Source organism: Gallus gallus, chromosome 5 (genome assembly GCF_016699485.2).
Source record: "Gallus gallus isolate bGalGal1 chromosome 5, bGalGal1.mat.broiler.GRCg7b, whole genome shotgun sequence".
Lineage (NCBI taxonomy): Eukaryota > Metazoa > Chordata > Aves > Galliformes > Phasianidae > Gallus > Gallus gallus.
In genome coordinates this window covers 57,481,703-57,501,255 of record NC_052536.1, presented here as the reverse complement: position 1 = coordinate 57,501,255, position 19,553 = coordinate 57,481,703, and the positions used below count along the sequence as shown (strand labels likewise).

Sequence of the window (19,553 nt, the reverse complement as noted above, 5' to 3'; positions counted from 1 at the left end):
TTGTTGTGCTTTAGCCTGCTGCTTTCTGAAGCCTCTCAGTATTAAAAGATGTAAATCACAGTCAGTTCTTCAGACGTTGCTGTGAAACACGCTATGAAAGCCACAGAAATTAGGCTTGTAGTTATTGAATGTACTTTCACTGCTGAAAATATTTGATAGATCTTATGTACAAGTCTTTATAAACACGCGCACTGTTGTAACACTAAAGCTGGATTGTCTTGAGCTGTGTATCTTAAAGAAGAAAGGAAAACACTGAAGTTCAGTGCTGGTCCAACCCAGGGGTCTTGCAAGTAACCCATAGCTGCGCTGCCTGTGAATTCCAAGTCCTCCACATTGAAAATGTGCTGGCTTTCTGTGGCATATGTCTTTTTCAGAGTGAACTGGTGTATTGGAGTATTAGTTTGATAGCATAACTTTACAAGTTTTTATAGCACAAGCACTTGCTGCTTTGGCCTTGGGAATCTTTGGTGAAAGCATTGTCTCTTGGGTTCCCATGTGCTTTTCTCCAAGCAGTGTTTGGAGCCAAGGCCAACAAACCCTGCTTCCTCAAGGACGTTTCAATAACATCACAGGGAGGGACTCCTCGTGGCAGTGCTTTATCTTTGTGTTTAGGTAAAAATACACTTGTAGCCGTTCAGTTCATTGTATGTTTGTGTTAGTTTCAGGTTTGCTGGGAGCAGGTTTGTCCCAGCACAGAGGCTCTTCGTTTGCAGAACGACCTCTGTCCTAACAGCTCGCCAGTTGGTACTGGGCTGCCGTGGGACGTAGCAGATGCAGAGCAGCAGATGCAGTTGTTAATCTCTTGCATGTGACTCGTGAGCTGCTATTAGTAGCACACTGCTTGTATTTTCCATTGTACTGAAAATGCTACTTAAAAAAATAATCTAAAAAATACTGCGAGGGCACCCGCACAGCTCTGAAGGCAGAGCAGCAGTCACCGTTTGAAAAGGCTTGCAGAGCAGAGAGAGCCTATTCAGTGGTAAGAGGAAGATTTTCTTCTAGAAGTGTCATCAATAATACCCAGGAGTGATGTGATGTAGAAGCAGAACAGGCCAGGCCAGCACTAGGGTGCAAACTCAGCAGCATTATCACAGAATGAAGCACCATTACTTCTAGTTTGTATGCACATTCCTCTGTAGGATCCCTTAAAAGCATTGAACAGTGCTTTGCAGGGAATTAAGCCTGCATAGAAGCATCCTCATTTGTCTTTTGTGTGTCACTTAGAGAAATTAGTTGACTGCATGTTGACTGCTGGTGTGAGCTGCCTGCACTGAACACTGACAGGCTCAAGACTATTTACAGACCAGCAAGAAAAAGGAAAGGCTGAACAGCCCCAAACCCACATGTCTTAGGGAACGTCTGCCCATGCAATTCTCCAGGCCTGGTTTTCCTTTATTTCAGCTTTCATTTCAGCCTTCATTTGCTGCTGTGCACCTGCCACGGGTGGCTGTGTGCGGGTGGAAGGATTAGGACTGGGTGATGACCCTCCAGGGTTCGCAGTGACGTGGTTTGTCTATCAGCTTGTTTATTCACAATCTGGGGCATTCTGCAAGAGTGGAATCGAAAGAAATTGAAGGGACATTATTGAAATTAGTGGAAGGATTTGTAATCAATCATTTAATTAGGTTTCTATTTTTTAAGGCACGTGTGTCCTTAGTCTTTTGTTACCTAGTGTTTGTGTACTGTGCCACCTTCCTCAGTGTCCAGGTTGGTACTCTGAAGATGAGTTAAGTCCTCTGTTTGTAGGGGCTGTGATCTTTTGCCCAGGCTGACAGGTAGGCTTCAGCTGGGGAGCAAAGGAGAAATGTTTGTGTTTGCAGCACCTCAGTGCAGTGGTAGAGGACTGGGTGCTCTCCTCAGCTCCGAGCTGGTTAGTTGGTTTGACAGAGCTTTGTAGCAGATGCCCATTGGACTTTCATTGCTTGTTGCAGACAGGTCAGCTGATGGGAGTGCTGGTGCAGGTGACAGGACAGAAACTATGCTTCAAATGTGATACAGAGTGCACCTAATGCCTTTGATACACAGGACTGTAATTGATGTATGCTTCTAAGATATCAGTGTGCCAACTGAAACACAAGTTGGGCTCAGTAAAATGCCAGGAAAGGTAGGTTGATGCTTGGCTGAGAGTTGTAGTGGCTTGTGGACAGGCATGTCTTGTGGTAACACTTCTGCCTAGCAGAGAGGAGCAGCAGGAAGGAGGTGTGGTGACTCCTGGAGGTGCAACGACTGGAATTGCTGCAAGTATTTGCTTTGTAAGGCCTCTGCTTCTTGTAATGCTTTCGCTGCTGGCTGCCATGCAAAGGTTGCCTGCGTGCTGCTGTGGCGTGGCTGGGCGAGGTGTGCAGTCTCTGCTGGGGAGATTATTTTAGGAGCAGGTAAGACAGATGTTGTGTTGGGGCGGTAAAGGTGTTTTTGATGTGCAGATAGTAGATAGCTTAGTTCTACCGTGTTTTCTTTGTCTTTGTGAAATCACTGAAGCGCCTCCTATTCAGTGTGTGTAAGGCAGTCCGTGTGCCAAGGCTGGGACAGTGATTGAGGGAGCATAGCATGTGCCATTGAATTCCTCAGCAAGACCAAATCAAAGAGCTGAATTTCAGCACTATCAGTTCTGGCGTTTTCCAACCCACAGTGCTCGACTTACTGTGTTCTTATATTCTGTCTCTACAGATCCCAATTTTGTACGTACTTTCCTTACCACGTACCGTTCCTTTTGCAAGCCCCAGGAACTGCTGAGTTTACTGATTGAAAGGTAAGCAGTGATCATCCTTTCTGAAGATGCACAGAAGGGCGTTGTGTTCCTTTCCCATCTCCCTTTCTGCTCGGGTTCTTGGTGCTGTGTGTCACACGTTTGGCAAACAGGAAAAACAGTGGAGGTCATCAAAAATAACTTTAAAAATGGGCATTGATCTCTTTTAATGCAAGCTTTCTTCGTTTCCATTTTGTTAAATTAATACCTGAATGTCTTACCAGCTCATGTACTCAGTGTGCCTCAGCTGCCGGCTGGAAGTGTTTTGAACTGCTTTGCCTGGTCATGAGAGCGTATTTGAGTGTGTCTCAATGCAAATAAGAACTGAAACGTTCTAAGCAGTTTGTTTGAGAGGCACAGACTCATACTGTAAACAGCATGTTAATACAGTGTGATAAAGCTGCTCTGAAGCTTGCTTCTAATCTTCACTTAATCAAGCTAGCAGGTAGTTAAAAACCTTCTATCCTGGTCTAGACATCTTGTGATGACCAGAAAACCAGCGAATTATCAGGGTGAGGACAGGGTGTGTTAGCACAGCATAGCTGGGGGAGGAGGGAGTTCCAGGCGGACTGGATACTGGATGAGTGAGTGCTTGAGTTTCGCTGCATTGAATTTCTTTAAATAAAATTGCTCTTCGTGTCCTACATAAAGGGTTTGTGTTTTATCTTAATTACCATCAGTTTTCTGTTGCTTGCATTCATAGGTTTGAAATTCCAGAGCCTGAACCTACTGAAGCAGACAGGCTGGCAATCGAGAAAGGGGAGCAGCCCATCAGTGCAGACCTTAAGCGATTTCGCAAGGAATACGTCCAGCCAGTGCAACTCAGGTTTATTTGCTTTTAAATTTGTTCTGTTAAATCCAGATTTGAGTTTGGTGATTATATTGCGTTCCTGGAGACAGTAATCTCTTTAGGAGACTGCTGTGCTGTCAAGTAGGGACTTATCATTGTCTGCGACCAGACTAATAGCCCAAACCGTGTTCTGATTAGTCATACTGGCTTCTGTTGTTGTTGTTGCAACTGTACTTGCTTCTCTGCTGCTCACAGCTGTGATCTCTGCCACCCACAGGAACACTGTATGGCTGCTATGTAAAGCGGCAGTGGGTGAGAGATGTACAACTGAAAGTGATTCTGACGGCGTTTTGAATGGATTCCTTGTTAATAGGCCCTGTGAAGATAGTTTCTGTTTCCATTTTTTCAGTCCTCTGGTATTTTACTCCCTTTCCCAGCCCTATTGGTGTATTTGCACAAAGGGAGACTCTTATCTGTGCCGTGCTCTGCAACAGGCTGCAGTGAATCCTCAAGGTCTTGCTGACCAAGCTAACTTGGGGAATAATTAAGTGCTCCTAGCATGAATGAGGCCGGTTGTTTCCCCAATAGGAAGGAGTCAGGAGGAGACACAGATCACAACAAGTATTTGCTAGAACAGCTTTTATTCATTACACTGTTATTAGTAGCATCAAGCTGTTATTATGAATGGCAGATAACCAGGGGCGCAGTGCCCTCAGCTTTTCCCTCCTTGCACACAGTCATTCATAGTTACCTGCTTGGAGCAATAGCAATTTACACTTAAGTGGAGGGTTATGACATGCCAGTTCCTTCATTAGAGGTGTTTGGAAAGTCACTTAAGGAATGCTTTTTTTTCATCACATACCCGTGTACGAATATCCAAACAAAACACCCAAGTATGTATGTATGTAATCCCATAGTTCATGTTGATACATAGGAGCCAGCACCTTCTTGGATGTGGTCCAAGTAATACAATCCCAGCGTAACCTTGATAGTTCTGTGTACTCTTGTCCTTGTACAGATTTGGCAGGTTCTTGGTGTTCTGAGTTTATCTGTCCCTGTGGGTTCAGCAAGGCCACTAGTCTCCAGAGCTATCAGTTCCTGGGAGGTCTTCACACGCTCCCTCTCAGCACCTATTTTTCCTTGCTATTTTCTGTTCACTGTTTCTGCAGACATCCATGTAAGTGCCTATAGAGCCCCTCCCAAGAAACTTGCACAGAATGAGATTTTGTAACCTAACTGCAGGAAGAGTTTAAATATATTGCTTTTGATGCCATTTTCATAACCTCTGCTATCTAGGTTTGAAGTTACCTGGGGATCTTGTCACAGTGCCCCTTTGCTTGTTACAAATACATCTTATAGCAGGACAAGGGGAAATGGTTTGAAGTTGAAGGAGGGAAGATTTCAGTTGGATGTCAGGGGAAGTTCTTTACTGTGAGAGTGGTGAGGTGCTGAACAGCTGCCCAGAGAGGCTGTGGATGCCCCGTCCATCCCTGGAGGTGTTCAAGGCCAGGTTGGATGGGGCCCTGGGCAGCCTGGGCTGGTATTCCATGTGGAGGTTGGTGGCCCTGCCTGTGGTGGGGGGTTGGAGCTTCATGATCCTTGAGGTCCCTTCCAGCCCAAGCCAGTCTGTGATCCTATGGTCTGTCTGCAGCACTGCTGACTGCCATAGCTGAGTAGGAGAAGTGATAAGCATTGAAATGGAACCTATAGAAAGGCTTGAGGCAGCATGTAATGATGTTTCTTGCTCTTCATTTCCAAAATCAATCCAATGCTTTTGCCTTCATATATGATGTTTAAGCTCTTTGAAACCTGTGCCTTATTTTGATATATCCAGGATGTTAGGTTTCTGGTTTCTTTCCTCATTTGAGAGATTAGGGTACCCGTTGTTGTGACAGCTATGCTGTGCTGTCTAATTCCTGCTGGTGAGCAGTGTCCTTATTATTGCCTTATTACTGCCTGCCTGATGAAAGGTGTGCTTTAAGGTGGCTGTTTAATACTCACACTTGTGTGGTTCATAGTTAATCTTTGAATTGAGGAGATCTTACAGTAGCGTGGATCTCTTAGCTCTCCTACAGTTCAAAAGAAGCGTCTGAATTTGAGCTGTTAGTTTGATATGCACTTTGTAAATTCCAGTTTTGTTAATAGTATTGACCTCTACTTCAGAGCATCTGAGATGTGGGGAGGCAGTGGAGAACATGAAGATGCTCATTCCTTCCCTTCTTGAGTCCTTATTCCGCTTCTTGTGGGTAATGCTGCAGACATGCTGTGCAGTGCACAGGCATGGAAATGTTAATGGCTTTGACCAGATTAAATACGTGTGAGGTCATCAGAGAGAGGAGGCACTGAGCTGGAAGTGCAGTCAGCAGAAGCAGGCAGTCTGTCTTGCTTTTTCAGTACTCCTACCACGATAGCTCCAAGACTGATGAAATAAGATCCTGTAGTGCTGTTACTGGGAGCTTGTTTCACATTGCAGCTCCTTTGATGATAGCAGCTGTCATGAATTTCCTGCAGTCGAGCAGTATGCTTGCAACAACATACAAGATGAAATTATGTGTAGGAATGAAATTTGTTTCTAATGAAATAGTTGATCCAAATTGGCTTTTTTAGTTTTAAAAACAATACCAGAAAATTACGTTGAAATATCAGTTTCATCTACTCTTAACGAGGTTTCTTTCTTCTTCCGAGACCATCTCAACACTGGCATTCTTTATCTAAGTCCTAAAAACAAACAAAACTGCATATATGTTAGGACTGAAAAATTAACTGTGAAATACCTGGGGACTTCTATGGTCATCAGTGCACACTTAGTCTTTGCCCTGTCCCTGTGTCCAGATAGAGTTTGATAGTTTATGGTTGCATGAATCTGTATCTCAGCTTTTTTACAGTTCTTTTGTTTCGTGCTTACAGGGAATGAGCTTCAAGTTCTTGAAACCATAATATTTTTCTCTCTCTCCTTCCTCAGAATATTAAATGTTTTTCGTCATTGGGTGGAGCACCATTTTTATGACTTTGAAAGAGACCTGGAGTTACTAGAGAGATTGGAGACATTTATTTCAAGTGTAAGAGGTATGCTAATTGCTTGTCCTCTCTTCCACGTTTTGATACAACCTGTTGGCCTAATCCTGTCAGATTTTAGGCGTGAGAATATCTTTACACACCAGTAATTTTAATGTGTTTAACTGAACTGTTAATGTGACACTCTTTTACATGAGCAGTCTTTGGTTTGGATTCTAAACGGCTACTGAACATTATTACAAGCCCTGCTGCGTTGTGTAAGCTCGGTGCATTTACTTCTGGGCAGTAATGTCCATCCTTGCCTGACGTCACCTTCCTCCTCTCCATTCCGTATTTGGTTAATTTCTCTAATTCTGTCAGTAGATGCATTTAAACACAACTGGGCACCTACAGACCTCACTAATTTGCCTGTAGAAATGCAGTACTCCGAGTGCATTTACAGATTTTATTGGTGAGTTGCATTAAACTGTCAGAAGTTAATTAAGATGGTATTAAAAATGTTTCTCGTGGTTTCTGTTTTGTAGGAAAGTCCATGAAGAAGTGGGTGGAATCAATCGCTAAAATCATCAAGAGAAAGAAAGCACAGGCCAATGGGATCAGTCACAACATCACCTTTGAGAGCCCGCCTCCCCCCATCGAGTGGCACATCTGGCGCGTGGGGCACAGCGAGATGCTGGACCTCATGACTCTGCACCCCATCGAAATCGCTCGGCAGCTGACGCTTCTCGAGTCCGACCTGTACAGGTGGGACTGAATGAGTGCACGTCTCTGCCAGGCTGTTTGACCCCCAGGGTCCTTAGAATCAGTCTGAAGTGCGTCCCTTTCACTTACAGAGTTTATGGAAGGAGGTTTTCTGTTTGATGCCAAAATACACACAGGAAAAAATACATTCTGTATTTCTATGTGAGACTTCTGACAGTGTAAAGCAATTAGTACCGTAAATTAAGAAGCTGAAGTATCAGGAGTAGGTAATGTTAACTTACCGCCTCCTTGCCAGAAGTGAACTTTGCTACATAAATAAGAAACACTTTTGGCATCGTCAAAAGATAACACCTGATTGCATCTTCCCCTTTTCTTTACAGCTGTACAGCAAAGGCACAGCTGTTGCACATGACTGCAGCACTGCTACATCAGGGTTCTCTAATCTGAGAGTCTTTTAGTCTGGTGCCATGCTCTGCTGTTTGCTCGCTTTGTTGTTACCTGTAATGAATAAAGCTAGCCTTGATGCAAGAGCTGAGCTTTGCTGGGTAGAAGTTCTTTGTGGTCTTACAAAACTCGAAGGTGAAGCTCCTTTAATGTTTCAGTGACAGCAGGTTTCCTATTGAAATAGGCCACTTTTCCCCACGGTTGTGCAAAGAAGCTAAAGGACTTACTTAAAAAATATTGTAACTGTCTTTAGGATGCTTTCTTCTGCTTTCAGGAGATGAAACTTACTCTGTATTACTTTTCTTAGGTAGAAGTGCTTACTCAAAAACGCCAATTTCAGTTATGACAGGAATGAATTTTCTTCTTTCTGCACATACTTACTGAAAAGTTACTTAAAATAACTGTTACAGAATCACATTTGTGGAATACCAGTATCTGATTAAGAGAAGAAATAATCTTGTAATGCTAACACAGAATGTACAATTATTGTTCGTATTTGAGGATTCTTGTCATCTCACTTTATCACAACAGGGCAGTGCAGCCTTCTGAACTCGTCGGTAGCGTTTGGACTAAAGAAGATAAGGAAATCAACTCCCCAAATCTATTGAAAATGATTCGCCATACTACAAATCTCACTCTTTGGTTTGAAAAGTAAGTACAGTGGTGGTGATGTTAGTGTAGTGGCATGAACTCCGTCTGAAATTGAGAAACTTTCTTTTCTGATGTGAATCGTGTTGCCTCTAATCTTGAGATGGCAGTAGAGTACCACAGTAGATTCAGGTTTTGGTTCAAGAGTACATGCCATGCCAGTCACAGAGACTCACTGCTCCCTGGAGCAGATGATGTTTCTCCAGTAACGTCTGCTTAGTCAACATGTGCCCTATCTATATTTCTTGCAGTGCATCAGAAGGCACTGAGGGCAGCGCTGGACTCAGCACCACTTCTGTAGATCTCTGCTGAGAGCACTGTTGTGTCTGTTGCTTCACCTTAATCTTTCTCCCTCCTCACATCAGATCCTCCTTAGGACGTGGCCGTGCCGCAGTCAGGAGGATGTAGCACTTTGTATGTGCATACCTAATCTTGTGAATTTAATACACCATTGTAGATTCTGCAGTTTGAGAGTCACCCTATTTACCCTGGATCTTGCTTGAGTTTTGCTCTATTTTATAGTATAAGCCAAAGTCTTTCTTGGCTTTTCAACCTGAGCATATACAAGATGCGGTTACATAAATCTGTACTTGAGATCCTTGAGTGTGTGCCAAAATGTGCTGCTGAATGTACTATAGAGCTCTTACGTGGAATTCTTCAGTTAAGTAGCTAGCAGAATGTCAGGTTCTATTTATCGGTGTTTCTCAAGTGACTTCTTTTGATTAGGTGCATAGTGGAAACTGAGAACTTTGAAGAGCGAGTGGCTGTGCTGAGCAGGATTATAGAAATCCTGCAAGTGTTTCAAGATCTGAACAATTTCAATGGTGTTTTGGAGATAGTCAGTGCAATGAACTCCGTGTCGGTATACAGACTAGATCACACATTCGAGGTAAGTTTTGGGCATTGCTCCTGAAGTAAAACTAGTTGGAATCTAGGAATGCACCAGACAGATTTCCTAAGTGAAATCCAAATCGCTGTTGCTTTCTTAGAGGACAATAAGCTACAAGACTAAGCTATGTTAAAAGTTAGCTGTGAGAAATATGAGGTGGGCTGGTTGTCTCAAAGGATTTGTAAGGGGAAATGGAGCTTTTCAGCAGAAGTCTTCTTACTTGTGTTCGGCTCAAAAAGGGGAAGCACCACGGCCATTTGATTATTCATTAACTTGTCTGAAATAAAGCTGTTGCTTCAGGCTGGTGTTTTATAGGTCTGAAAGAGGAGGATCCCAAGGCTGAGAACTCTGGCCTGGAGCACTTGAGCTGCAGCACTTGGTGCCTGTGCAAGGATAGAAGGGCAGGGAGGAGATAGCTGTAACTCAGATTGCAGTTAGCTCAAACACTTCTCTTGGATGTGAGTCTAAGACGATTCTGATTGTCAGAGGCAGAAAGATGTGGTCGCTGAATGGTTTATGTGAACAGTAGAAAGAGAGACTGCTGCACTGACAGTGACTCCTTATTGCACTTGACAAGGAAAAGGAATGCCCTGGATTTGGCAGCAAAGCTTCCATTGACTAAAATAGAAAAAGAAGCATTAATGCTATGTTTTGAGTTTCATAACTATTTGAAAGGCCACACAGAGCCTGTAAATTCAATTCAAAATCAAATGTTTTCTTTCTATTGCATTAAAAAACCAGGGCTATGCTTGTAAATTGATAGACAAAATTGATAGTCTGTGTTTACAGTAGCCTCAAAGGTCACATGGCTGAGGTTATGGACTGATGATGCTGTAGTCCAGAACAAACCATTTACAAAAGAGATGCTTCCAGATATGAATTTGAGTTCCTAAGTTTTGTTAAGAGAGCGAGATCATTACTTTGGTTCTTTTCCAACTGTACCATTGAGAAGATCTGCATAGCTGCTTTTTTTTTTTCTCTTTGACAACTAAGGCACTACAGGAAAGGAAAAAAAGAGTTTTGGACGAAGCAGTAGAACTAAGTCAAGATCACTTCAAAAAATACCTAGCTAAGCTCAAGTCAATCAATCCACCTTGTGTGCCTTTCTTTGGTAAGTAACACCAGAACAGGCTCACCCCGTGTGTATTGTCTGTCTTAAACTGGGTTTGATACAGATATGTGAGTTTTTCTTAAAGGTTGTGTTCTGCTCTAAAAATGCTTTAATATAGCATGTTATTTTGACTTGATAGATTGGTAATATCCTTGGGCTTAGTGCCTTTGTGTAAAAGTTATTTGTTAACTTAGTAATACAGGTGACTGGTTCTATTGGTATGACTGTTACTTCACTTTAATACTGCTTCTGCATTGGTGATGTGACCTGAATATGTTTCATCTCCATAACACGAGATCCTGAATTCAGGAAAAGCATCCTATCTCAATAATACACTGTTCCTATTAAAGGGCAAACTTAATTCATTCTTGACAGCTAATAAACTGTTGGAATATTGAAGGGAACGATCTGCTTATGCTCAGGTTCTCTTTTTTAATCGTTCATTCATTGTAAAGAATGCAGTCAGCTCTTTGAATGCAAATGGACTTTAAAAACCATCTCTCCTTTTATCAGGAATATACCTAACAAATATTTTGAAGACAGAAGAAGGGAATCCCGACTTCCTTAAAAGACAAGGGAAAGAATTAATTAATTTCAGTAAGAGGAGAAAAGTGGCTGAAATTACAGGAGAAATTCAGCAGTATCAAAACCAGCCTTACTGTTTACGGATAGAGCCAGAAATTCGGGTAATCAAAAATTAAGCATTTGTTTGGGGAATAAGAGAAGGAAAAGAATGTGCACAACAAAAAATGGTCAGCTGCTCTTCTGCTACCAGACCTGATCTTGTGTCAGCAGTGACCATCGGAGGAGGGAGGGAATGGTGGCTGGCTGGAAGCAGCACGTGGCAGAAGTACCACAGCAGAAGACCGAGCAGAGCTAGGGGGTCTGCTTACTTGGGTTCCATGTTCTGGGTCTTGTTCATCTCCTCCTTGTTCTGCAGCCTGCTAGTGGTGAGATTTCTTAGCAACAAAGCAGTGAATGAGACACAGTGACTAAGCAGCAGAACTTTTTGAAGGAAAATTGCTTCCCTCTAATCTATAACGCTGTGTATGTTCCTGGGGCACTTAGTCCTTCAGGTGTTCTGCTGCTGACCATGTGGAATGGCAGAGCACGTGTATGAGCAGTCTCATTCAGAGTGAGGGAAGCTAGTAAACACAGGGTTGTACCAGAGTCAGCCAGCATTGCTTGTAGAAATGAGAAAGGATGCTGGAGAGGTTACTTATAAGACAGAGACCTCATGTATGCTGGGTAATTCCAAGGAATTTAGAGGAAGGTGATGGAATAAGAAGCCAGGTGAAGGCAGATGTTTGTCTATAGAGGTAATAATGATTTAAAAGAACAACTTTAAGTACCCAGCAGTTCTTCCTGAGTGCACAGCTAATGGTAACCTTTCCAGAAAACAATCTTGTGGGTATCTCTGTCGGTTTGTGAACAGCATCAGTCAGGAAGCAACAAAGAGCTTGCTTACCTCTCCTAAAGAATTACACGGGCAATACCGTTGTTTAAAATGCTACTTGCATCACATATTGAATCATTGTGGACATTTCTGGGAAGGATTTTGGAGATGCCAGTATTCTTAAACCAAGCAATGAAGTAAACTTGAGGGATGGCAGTATTTTTGTGCCAAAGTTGCACCTCCCTCCCACTGTGCCCTTCGTGCCGTGCTGTGCTCTGCCTCTGACCTGCTGCTTTTGTCCTTTGTGCCTTCCTGGCCTTTGTAGTTAACTGTTGACATCTGAAATACCCCTTAAAAACAGCCCTGGCATAACATTTGCTTTCACTGCCGTGTGATCTGCGTTCTGCTCCTTCCCAGATCTGTGCTGTTACGAGAAGGGAAGCGTACAGTGTACTATATAGCAATGCTGTGCTGCACATGGTTAAGTGGTACCAAGGTACTGGCAAACAGTTTACAGAAGACTTCATTTTATGTGTCTGCTTATTGAAATAAGATGATTCATTCACAATGGGAAGCTTAGCAGGAGCTTGTTTAGCAAAGAGCTACATTTTTATTTCATTCAAATCCTCTCTGTGCTTATTTTAAAGAAAATATTATTGATGCTTGTTTCATTTAGAAATTCTTTGAAAATCTCAATCCTATGGGGAAGATACCTGAGAAAGAGTTTACAGATTATCTGTTCAACAAGTCATTAGAAATTGAACCTCGGAACTGCAAGCAGCCTCCTAGATTTGTAAGTCTCGTGCTGTACGTTGAATAGCTGCAATCCAGCAGGCACTGTGAGAAAGACAGCTTTGTTAACCCAGTGAGCCATATCAGTTCCCTCTGGAATTCTGTCTAACGAGGTGGATTTCCAGCAAAACTTGAGTGTTCTTCTAAATCCAGGTGGTTTTTGTTACTAAAAGATGCTTTTAGCTTATCTTAGAACGAACGTTTCTTTTTCCCCCAACCTAAAAATGCCACAGTTTACACCTGAGTATCTTACCTTACAGTCATGTGGTGGAACACACAATAACATTCCACAGTAACCTTCTTGTAAAGCGTTGATTTTAATTGTTTGTTGGTTTTATATATATTTTTTTATTATTATTATTTTTTCTTTATTTAAGACTCAATTGCTGTTTTTCATTTGCCTTGATTTTTACACACTGTAATTGTACACTTGAGTTGCTGGAGACTTCTGTCATTTTTGAGAGCACTATCAATCATTATAGCAATCTCCTCCTAGGGGAATGACCAAAATGATGTTACAAATATGGCAAGAAACCACAGAAATTACTGTTGCAAAAATGCTGCCTACAGTAATTTCTCTTCTTGTTTCTTGTGGCTTTTTTTTTTTTTCTTAAAAGTAGATATCCACGCTGCTGTCTCAGTTATCTGAGCATGAATTCTTTACAGTTCATGTTTTCCAAACTAAGTGTTGTTATGGGAATTTCAGGGAGGCCCAGTTGTGGGTGCTGTAATCCTAGAACGGCCTGGGTTGCAAAGGAGCACAGTGCTCATCCAGTTCCAACCCCTGCTATGTGCAGGGTCGCCAACCAGCAGCCCAGGCTGCCCAGAGCCACATCCAGCCTGGCCTTGAATGCCTGCAGGGATGGGGCATCCACAGCCTCCTTGGGCAACCTGTTCAGTGCGTCACCACCCTCTGGGGGAAAAACTTCCTCCTCATCTCCAACCTAAACCTCCCCCGTCTCAGTTCCAAACCATTCCCCCTTGTCCTATCACTGTCCACCCACACAAACAGCCATCCCCCCTCCTGTTTATACACTCCCTTCAAGTACTGGAAGGCCCCAATTAGGTCTCCCTGAAGCCTTCTCTTCTCCAAGCTAAACAAGCCCAGTTCCCTCAACCTTTCCTCACAGAAGAGGTCCTCCAGCCCTCTGATCATCAAATGGGGGTGAAGCTGTGCATACCCCCATAGGATGGGAATGTGGTTCATCTTCAGAGGATCAGCTTTGATCTGTGCAGTGTTACACCTGAGTTCACTCACACGATCCACATGTGTAAGAATGTCAGGCTGACTCAGCTGAGTGCCCATACAACACGTGTCTCAGCATGTCACCTGGTGACCTGCTGTGCTGTAAGCTGGCAGCACATCCATGGGGCTGTTCTTTGGAGCTCTTTCGCAAGCTTGCTGAGGCACTCGACATGGCCCTCCCAACACTGTGACTCTCTTCCCTGTGTTTTGTCCTGATTGACGTGCATGTAAAACGTGATTTCTCATTCTTCATAGCTTTGAAAATATGTAATAAGCTGGGAAAAAAAAGAATATTTTCAGCTGCATCCATACCTTCTCAGTAAACTGTTACATAGGTAATGACAGTCGGTACCTGGAGACAGCTGTACAAAGGCTGTAATGCTGTTTGATGTGAATGTGATGAGTGCCTTTTAGAATTGTTCATGGAGACTTTGGCGATGTTATAACCTGAAAAGCAAGCAGTGCTAACCAGCTTTCCTTTCTCCAGCCTAGGAAAACAACATACCCCCTGAAGTCTCCTGGGATAAGGCCCAATGCTGGCAGGCACGGCTCCACCTCTGGCACCTTGAGAAGTCACCCACTGCCACTTGAAAAGGAGCCGAGTAAGATATGTTTCAGTAGAATCACTGAGGCGGAGCACGAATCAGCAGTGTCTGCACCAACCTCTCCCAACACACCTTCCACTCCCCCGGTGTCTGCTTCGTCAGAGTTCAGCGTATTTTTAGACATTGATCTCAACAGTTCTTATGGTAAATGTGCAATACACTTTAATAATTGTTGTTGCTGTCCTGCGGGGTTCCAAAATGTATTGGTGTGTTATTGCAAAATGCAGTTGTGAGCTCTGAAGTTCTTGCATCAGTGTTGCATCTGCTGCAGCTTGGAAATGCCTGCTGTAAGTAATTAATTAACAAGTGATATTTCTGGTCTTTTAGCCTACCAGAGCTGAGGCAATCTGGGGAAATGTCCCCTTGTGGCACTACATGCAGGGACTGTGTCAGTGTTACCACGTGCAGCATCTGTGTAGAGAGACGTGGTGCTGAGTCCCTGCATAACTTAAAATCTTTAGTTCAGGAATGTTTTTCAATGGAAAGCTTAATTAGTGTTAGCTGTAGATAAAACTTAGAAAATGTGGTCATCTTTGAGGTCATTGCAAGCATACTTTGTATGCTGTCTGCAGCTGTTGTCTGGAAAGTCTTTAATCCATTTTTCATTAACAGGTAACAACAGCATCTTCGCTCCCGTCAGTTTGCCTCAGTCAAGTAAGTTCTGTAACTCCATTTAAAGTGTGTTGTTTAACTCTGCTTTTCCTGTTTGCAGGAGAGCGGAATAGTAATTAATCAGTCTCAGAAACCTGGGTAGAAATATGGATTGTGTCCATTAAACAAGAGTTCTGAGGGGATTTTGTACAGGCTTCCGTCAGCCGTCCAGAAAGCAGTCTATGAAGTCGAAGAACTGTCTGATCTGTGTATTTTCCCCAGGCCTCGAGTACGATACTGCTTTCATTTGAGTGTCCTTGATGATTATGGCATTTGACTAATGGTAAAAATGAAGCAACCTGATAATTTAGTGTTACCACTCAGTGCAAATAATTGCTCTGCTGCTGGGGACTGAAGAGAAAGCCTGTACTCATCTGTGTTTTGAGCTCCTCCTTACTCCCTTATTGCACAGACATATATACTTTTTCATAATATAATGAACATTCAAACTGGAGGGCACAGTGTCCTAATGTGTTGGTACAGAATTCTGTGCACTTCTAAGAGGAAAAGCAGAGGAGTGGCGAAAGTCACAGACAAGTTGGGGGATGGTTTTGTTTTTTTAACTTGGAGGATTTTTTCTTCAGAAGAAGGATTGGAAAGATCCTAAAATGCTGTGAGGTTTATCATCTGGTCATTTCAGTTCTGCTTTAGAAACTATGAACAAAGCCTCTAAGCCTCCAAATTTGAATGTGTACCCATACAGCCAAAGAGAACAAACCTTCCACTCAGAAGTGTGACTTAGCCACGTGACCAGCTCTGCAAGGGTGATAAACAGGCACATTCTGCAAGGAGGAGCACATTGCAGAGAAAGTTGACTAAGAGTTGACTTCGTTCTCTTCATTTTTGTATCTTTTAGCCTTAACTGTTAACTGCAGATGCTTATCTTTGATATTGGAAATGGGAGACCACTTTATGAGCAGTATATCTGATTAAAGAACCAAGTGAGAGTTTCATACCACTTGAGTTAATGGTTCGTGTTGCTGTTGAACACAAAGGTCTGCTTGTTTGAGTTGCATCTAGGCTGGTTTAATATTCTTGAGTATGTTCCTGGCATGTTACACAAGCACTAAAATACTGGTTCTTCTCTCTCCAGAGACTTTTTTCAGCTCGTGGGGTAGCTTTCCTAAGCTAAGTGATGAGCCTCAAAACCCTCCTCCGCTTCCTCCTCGAAAAAAGATGGATCAGGATGTTTCTAATGCTAAGGTATTGTCCTGTATTGAGTAGCTTTGATGATAAAGCACTGACCATCTAGTCAGGCAAGGCTCTACTGAGGTCTTTTAGGTCTTTTAGACATTTGGCACCTTTCATAGGCAATGCTCCAGCTACTCTTTTTGAAGTTTCAAGTTCCCAGTGTTCAAATGCAGCTAGCTGCTTCAGGAACATACCAGTCATAATCAGATCCAAGATATGGCTGGGCCATTATCACATATTTAACAGCATCAATAACAAACATCAAGAAGATTTCATCCCTTTCAGAAAATCAGAGTCACAGAATCACAGCAAAGCTGGGTGGGAAGGTACCCTGAATGGCCCCCACCCAACACACACAGCCCCACCCCTGCCATGGGTTGGGTGCCCCCCAGGTCAGGCTGCCCAGAGCCCATCCATGGCTTTGGACACCTCCAGGGATGGGGCACCCACAGCTCTGTTTGCAGGGCCAGGGCCTCACCACCTTCTAGGTGAAGACTTCCCCATAGTACCTAACCCAAATTTCCCCTCTTTTAGTCTAAAGCCATTCCCCCTTTTCGTATCACTACCTGCCCATGTAAAAAGTCACTTTCCCTCCTCTTTATAAGCTCCCTTGAAGTACTGGAAGAACAAAATGAAGTCTGCCTGGAACATTCTCCAAAAGTAGTCTTTACCTGCAAATCTACATTTCTTAGAATCACAGAATCCTAGAATGGCCTGGGTTGAAAAGGACCGCAGTGCTCATCCAGTTCCAACCCCCTGCTATGTGCAGGGTCGCCAACCAGCAGCCCAGGCTGCCCAGAGCCACATCCAGCCTGGCCTTGAATGCCTGCAGGGATGGGGCATCCACAGCCTCCTTGGGCAACCTGTTCAGTGCGTCACCACCCTCTGGGGGAAAAACTTCCTCCTCATCTCCAACCTAAACCTCCCCTGTCTCAGTTTAAATCCGTTTCCCCTTCTCCTATCACTGTCTTACAGTGTCTTTTTCTCTGTAACACTGCAGGGAAGTCTGAAATCGGATGATGATCCTCCAGCAATTCCACCTCGGCAACCGCCACCTCCAAAGATCCAGCCTCGTGCTCCTGCTTACAGCCCCTTTGAGCAGCCTCTGCACAGCCCTCCTCCTCCTCCCCCTCGGGACCCTCTCCCTGACACTCCGCCTCCGGTACCTCACCGGCCTCCCGAACACTTTATCAACTGCCCTCTAAACCTGCAGCCGCCGCCGGTGGGGCGCATGCACAGAGATGCCGACTGGTTCCGGGAGGCAGGCCCAGGCCCCAGCTCTCCTGGCACTCCTCCCAGCACTCCCTCTCCGCGGGTGCTGCGCCGCTGCTGCGTGATCGGCGCCGCTCACAACAGCCCGGGCCACCCGCCTGCACCCCCCGTCCCACCCAGGCAGAACTCGAGCCCTCAGCTCCCAAAGCTGCCACCAAAGACTTACAAAAGGGAGCTCTCCCACCCCCCTTTGCACAGACTGTCTTTGCTAGAGAATGCAGAAGCTCCTCAATGACCTTAGCCATAGTAGTCATTGACACTGGAATAGTATTTGTAAAGTTCCTTTTTTATTTATTCAGAAAGGCAGTGTATTTTAGTACTCTCGCAAATTATGCTCTTAAAGTGCTGCTGATCAAACAAAAAAATAGCTTCAATTGGGAAAAAGCCCAACACAACTACACAGTCTGGCCTGCGTCTGTTGGACAGCGTTGCCCTCAGGTGACCAGCAGCATTGCCTTCTTCACACCCTCAGTGCCGACAGTTATGCCAGTATACAAAGATATCTTTTGCACTGTAAACGACACTAATTGAGTTGAAACTGACATCATTTGATTGCACTGAGCCAAAAAAAAAGGTGCGTCTGTGGAATCTTTCTTCTGATTTGAGCACTAATGGCCTTTTTTTTGTTGTTTTTGGGGAAGAACCGTGGGATGACGACACGAGGTGAGGATGCACACAGTGTTACTGATCTGAACCTCTGGCCACCTGCCTTCTAACTTTGGGCTTCGAGGTTCGTGAGTGACAGCTGCTGTTCCCACATGTTTTAATGCCATGTTGATTTGCTGCTGAAGACAAAGAAAAATCGATGGAAATCTCAGAGGTGATACCAAAATATCCAGTTGGTGTTGACTGATGAACAAGGACTGCCCGTCTCCGATACTGGAAAGCATCCCTAGTGCGTACCTAGCATGCATCTTGTTCAGATGTGCCTTTTTGTTTCGGTAGGTGAAGATGTCTTAAGCTAAAGAGTTGTCTACTCTTCTGGAGAACAAAGCTATACGCCGTGTATGTACAATTGTTTATATTGTATATTGACAGATAGTGCTAATAACCTGTATAAATGGAAGTGATACGAGGCCTATAATACGTCTGCTACTCGCACTCTTATGCGGCCAGGAGCGATTCCTCTGGCTTAGGAACAGTCTTGCCTTCCAAACCTAATAACTTCCTTCAGATTTCACCTAACTTAATCGTGAATCCATTTTTGGGAATTGGTAGCATTTAAACCAGCAAACATTTAAAGCTTTATTAAACTTTTTAAACTGATAAGTGAATGGAACTTTTCTTTGCCAGTTGGACTACTGGTTTGAACTGGTGTGAGAGGGAGTCTGTTTTACTGGTAGTACTGTAGCAGCATTTATACAGTGGCCGGAAGCCACATTTTATTTACTGGTCTGTGGCCTTTTACTGTGCTTTGTATCAGAGTTCTTAACAAGATTAATAAATCACCCCAGTCTTAATTTTCAAGAGCCTGAGCAGTGCGTGTTCCTTCTAAGGACGTGGTTGGGACGTAGCGAGCTGTTGGCGATGCAGAACGCCCTGATTTTCCGTGCTGCTCTTCTCAGATTTGATTGTCTTTTGGGAAGGTGCATCTTGCAGTCTCTCTCTTGGACATTGCTCTCCCTCTGCCTGCGCCCTTTGTGCTTCAGGGAGGGGCAGAATCTCCCAGAGGAGTCACTGGCAGCGCACGCAGGGAATGGATGATGCTTTGGTTATGGTGCAGTTCTGCTCATTGCAGTGCTCCCCTGCTGAACGCAGCAGAGGCGGCTGTCGGGTTTCACAGTTCTGGAGGTCTGCCCAGTAAGCTGACCAGGGAGAATGCACTCATTTACTTATGTTAACTCTCAGAAGCCCTCACCAGCATCTACTGTGAAGAGATGAGTAATGTCCTTTTCAAACCTTAACATTCTGTTTGTTGCTGAAGGTCTGGGGGTTCTTTAAACTTCAGAATACGTAAATGTCAGCCTTTTATACCTTCCGTTCAAGTGCTTAGACCAGGTGCATCTTCAGTATCCCATATTAAAGTGCAGCATGGCTTTATACTTCGGCCCTGAC

General features: G+C 43.9%; 1 protein-coding gene across 2 annotated transcripts in view; it reads left to right on the top strand.

The window, feature by feature from the left end:
* SOS2 (SOS Ras/Rho guanine nucleotide exchange factor 2) overlaps nt 1-18,965 on the top strand; it is a 47,746-nt gene extending 28,781 nt beyond the window's left edge. Inside the window, exons 11-23 of one of the 2 annotated variants that reach the window (XM_015276737.4) lie at nt 2,668-2,749; nt 3,450-3,572; nt 6,499-6,602; nt 7,076-7,295; nt 8,229-8,348; nt 9,072-9,234; nt 10,228-10,345; nt 10,859-11,031; nt 12,418-12,534; nt 14,267-14,528; nt 14,997-15,038; nt 16,129-16,238; nt 17,227-18,965. In XM_015276737.4, coding sequence (XP_015132223.1) covers nt 2,668-2,749; nt 3,450-3,572; nt 6,499-6,602; nt 7,076-7,295; nt 8,229-8,348; nt 9,072-9,234; nt 10,228-10,345; nt 10,859-11,031; nt 12,418-12,534; nt 14,267-14,528; nt 14,997-15,038; nt 16,129-16,238; nt 17,227-17,733 — 2,141 coding nt within the window. In that variant the 3' untranslated portion in view covers nt 17,734-18,965. The remainder of the gene's footprint in view (nt 1-2,667; nt 2,750-3,449; nt 3,573-6,498; nt 6,603-7,075; nt 7,296-8,228; nt 8,349-9,071; nt 9,235-10,227; nt 10,346-10,858; nt 11,032-12,417; nt 12,535-14,266; nt 14,529-14,996; nt 15,039-16,128; nt 16,239-17,226) is intronic. The other variant, XM_040701813.2, reaches the window with a different exon arrangement.
* The last annotated feature ends 588 nt before the right edge of the window (nt 18,966-19,553 follow it).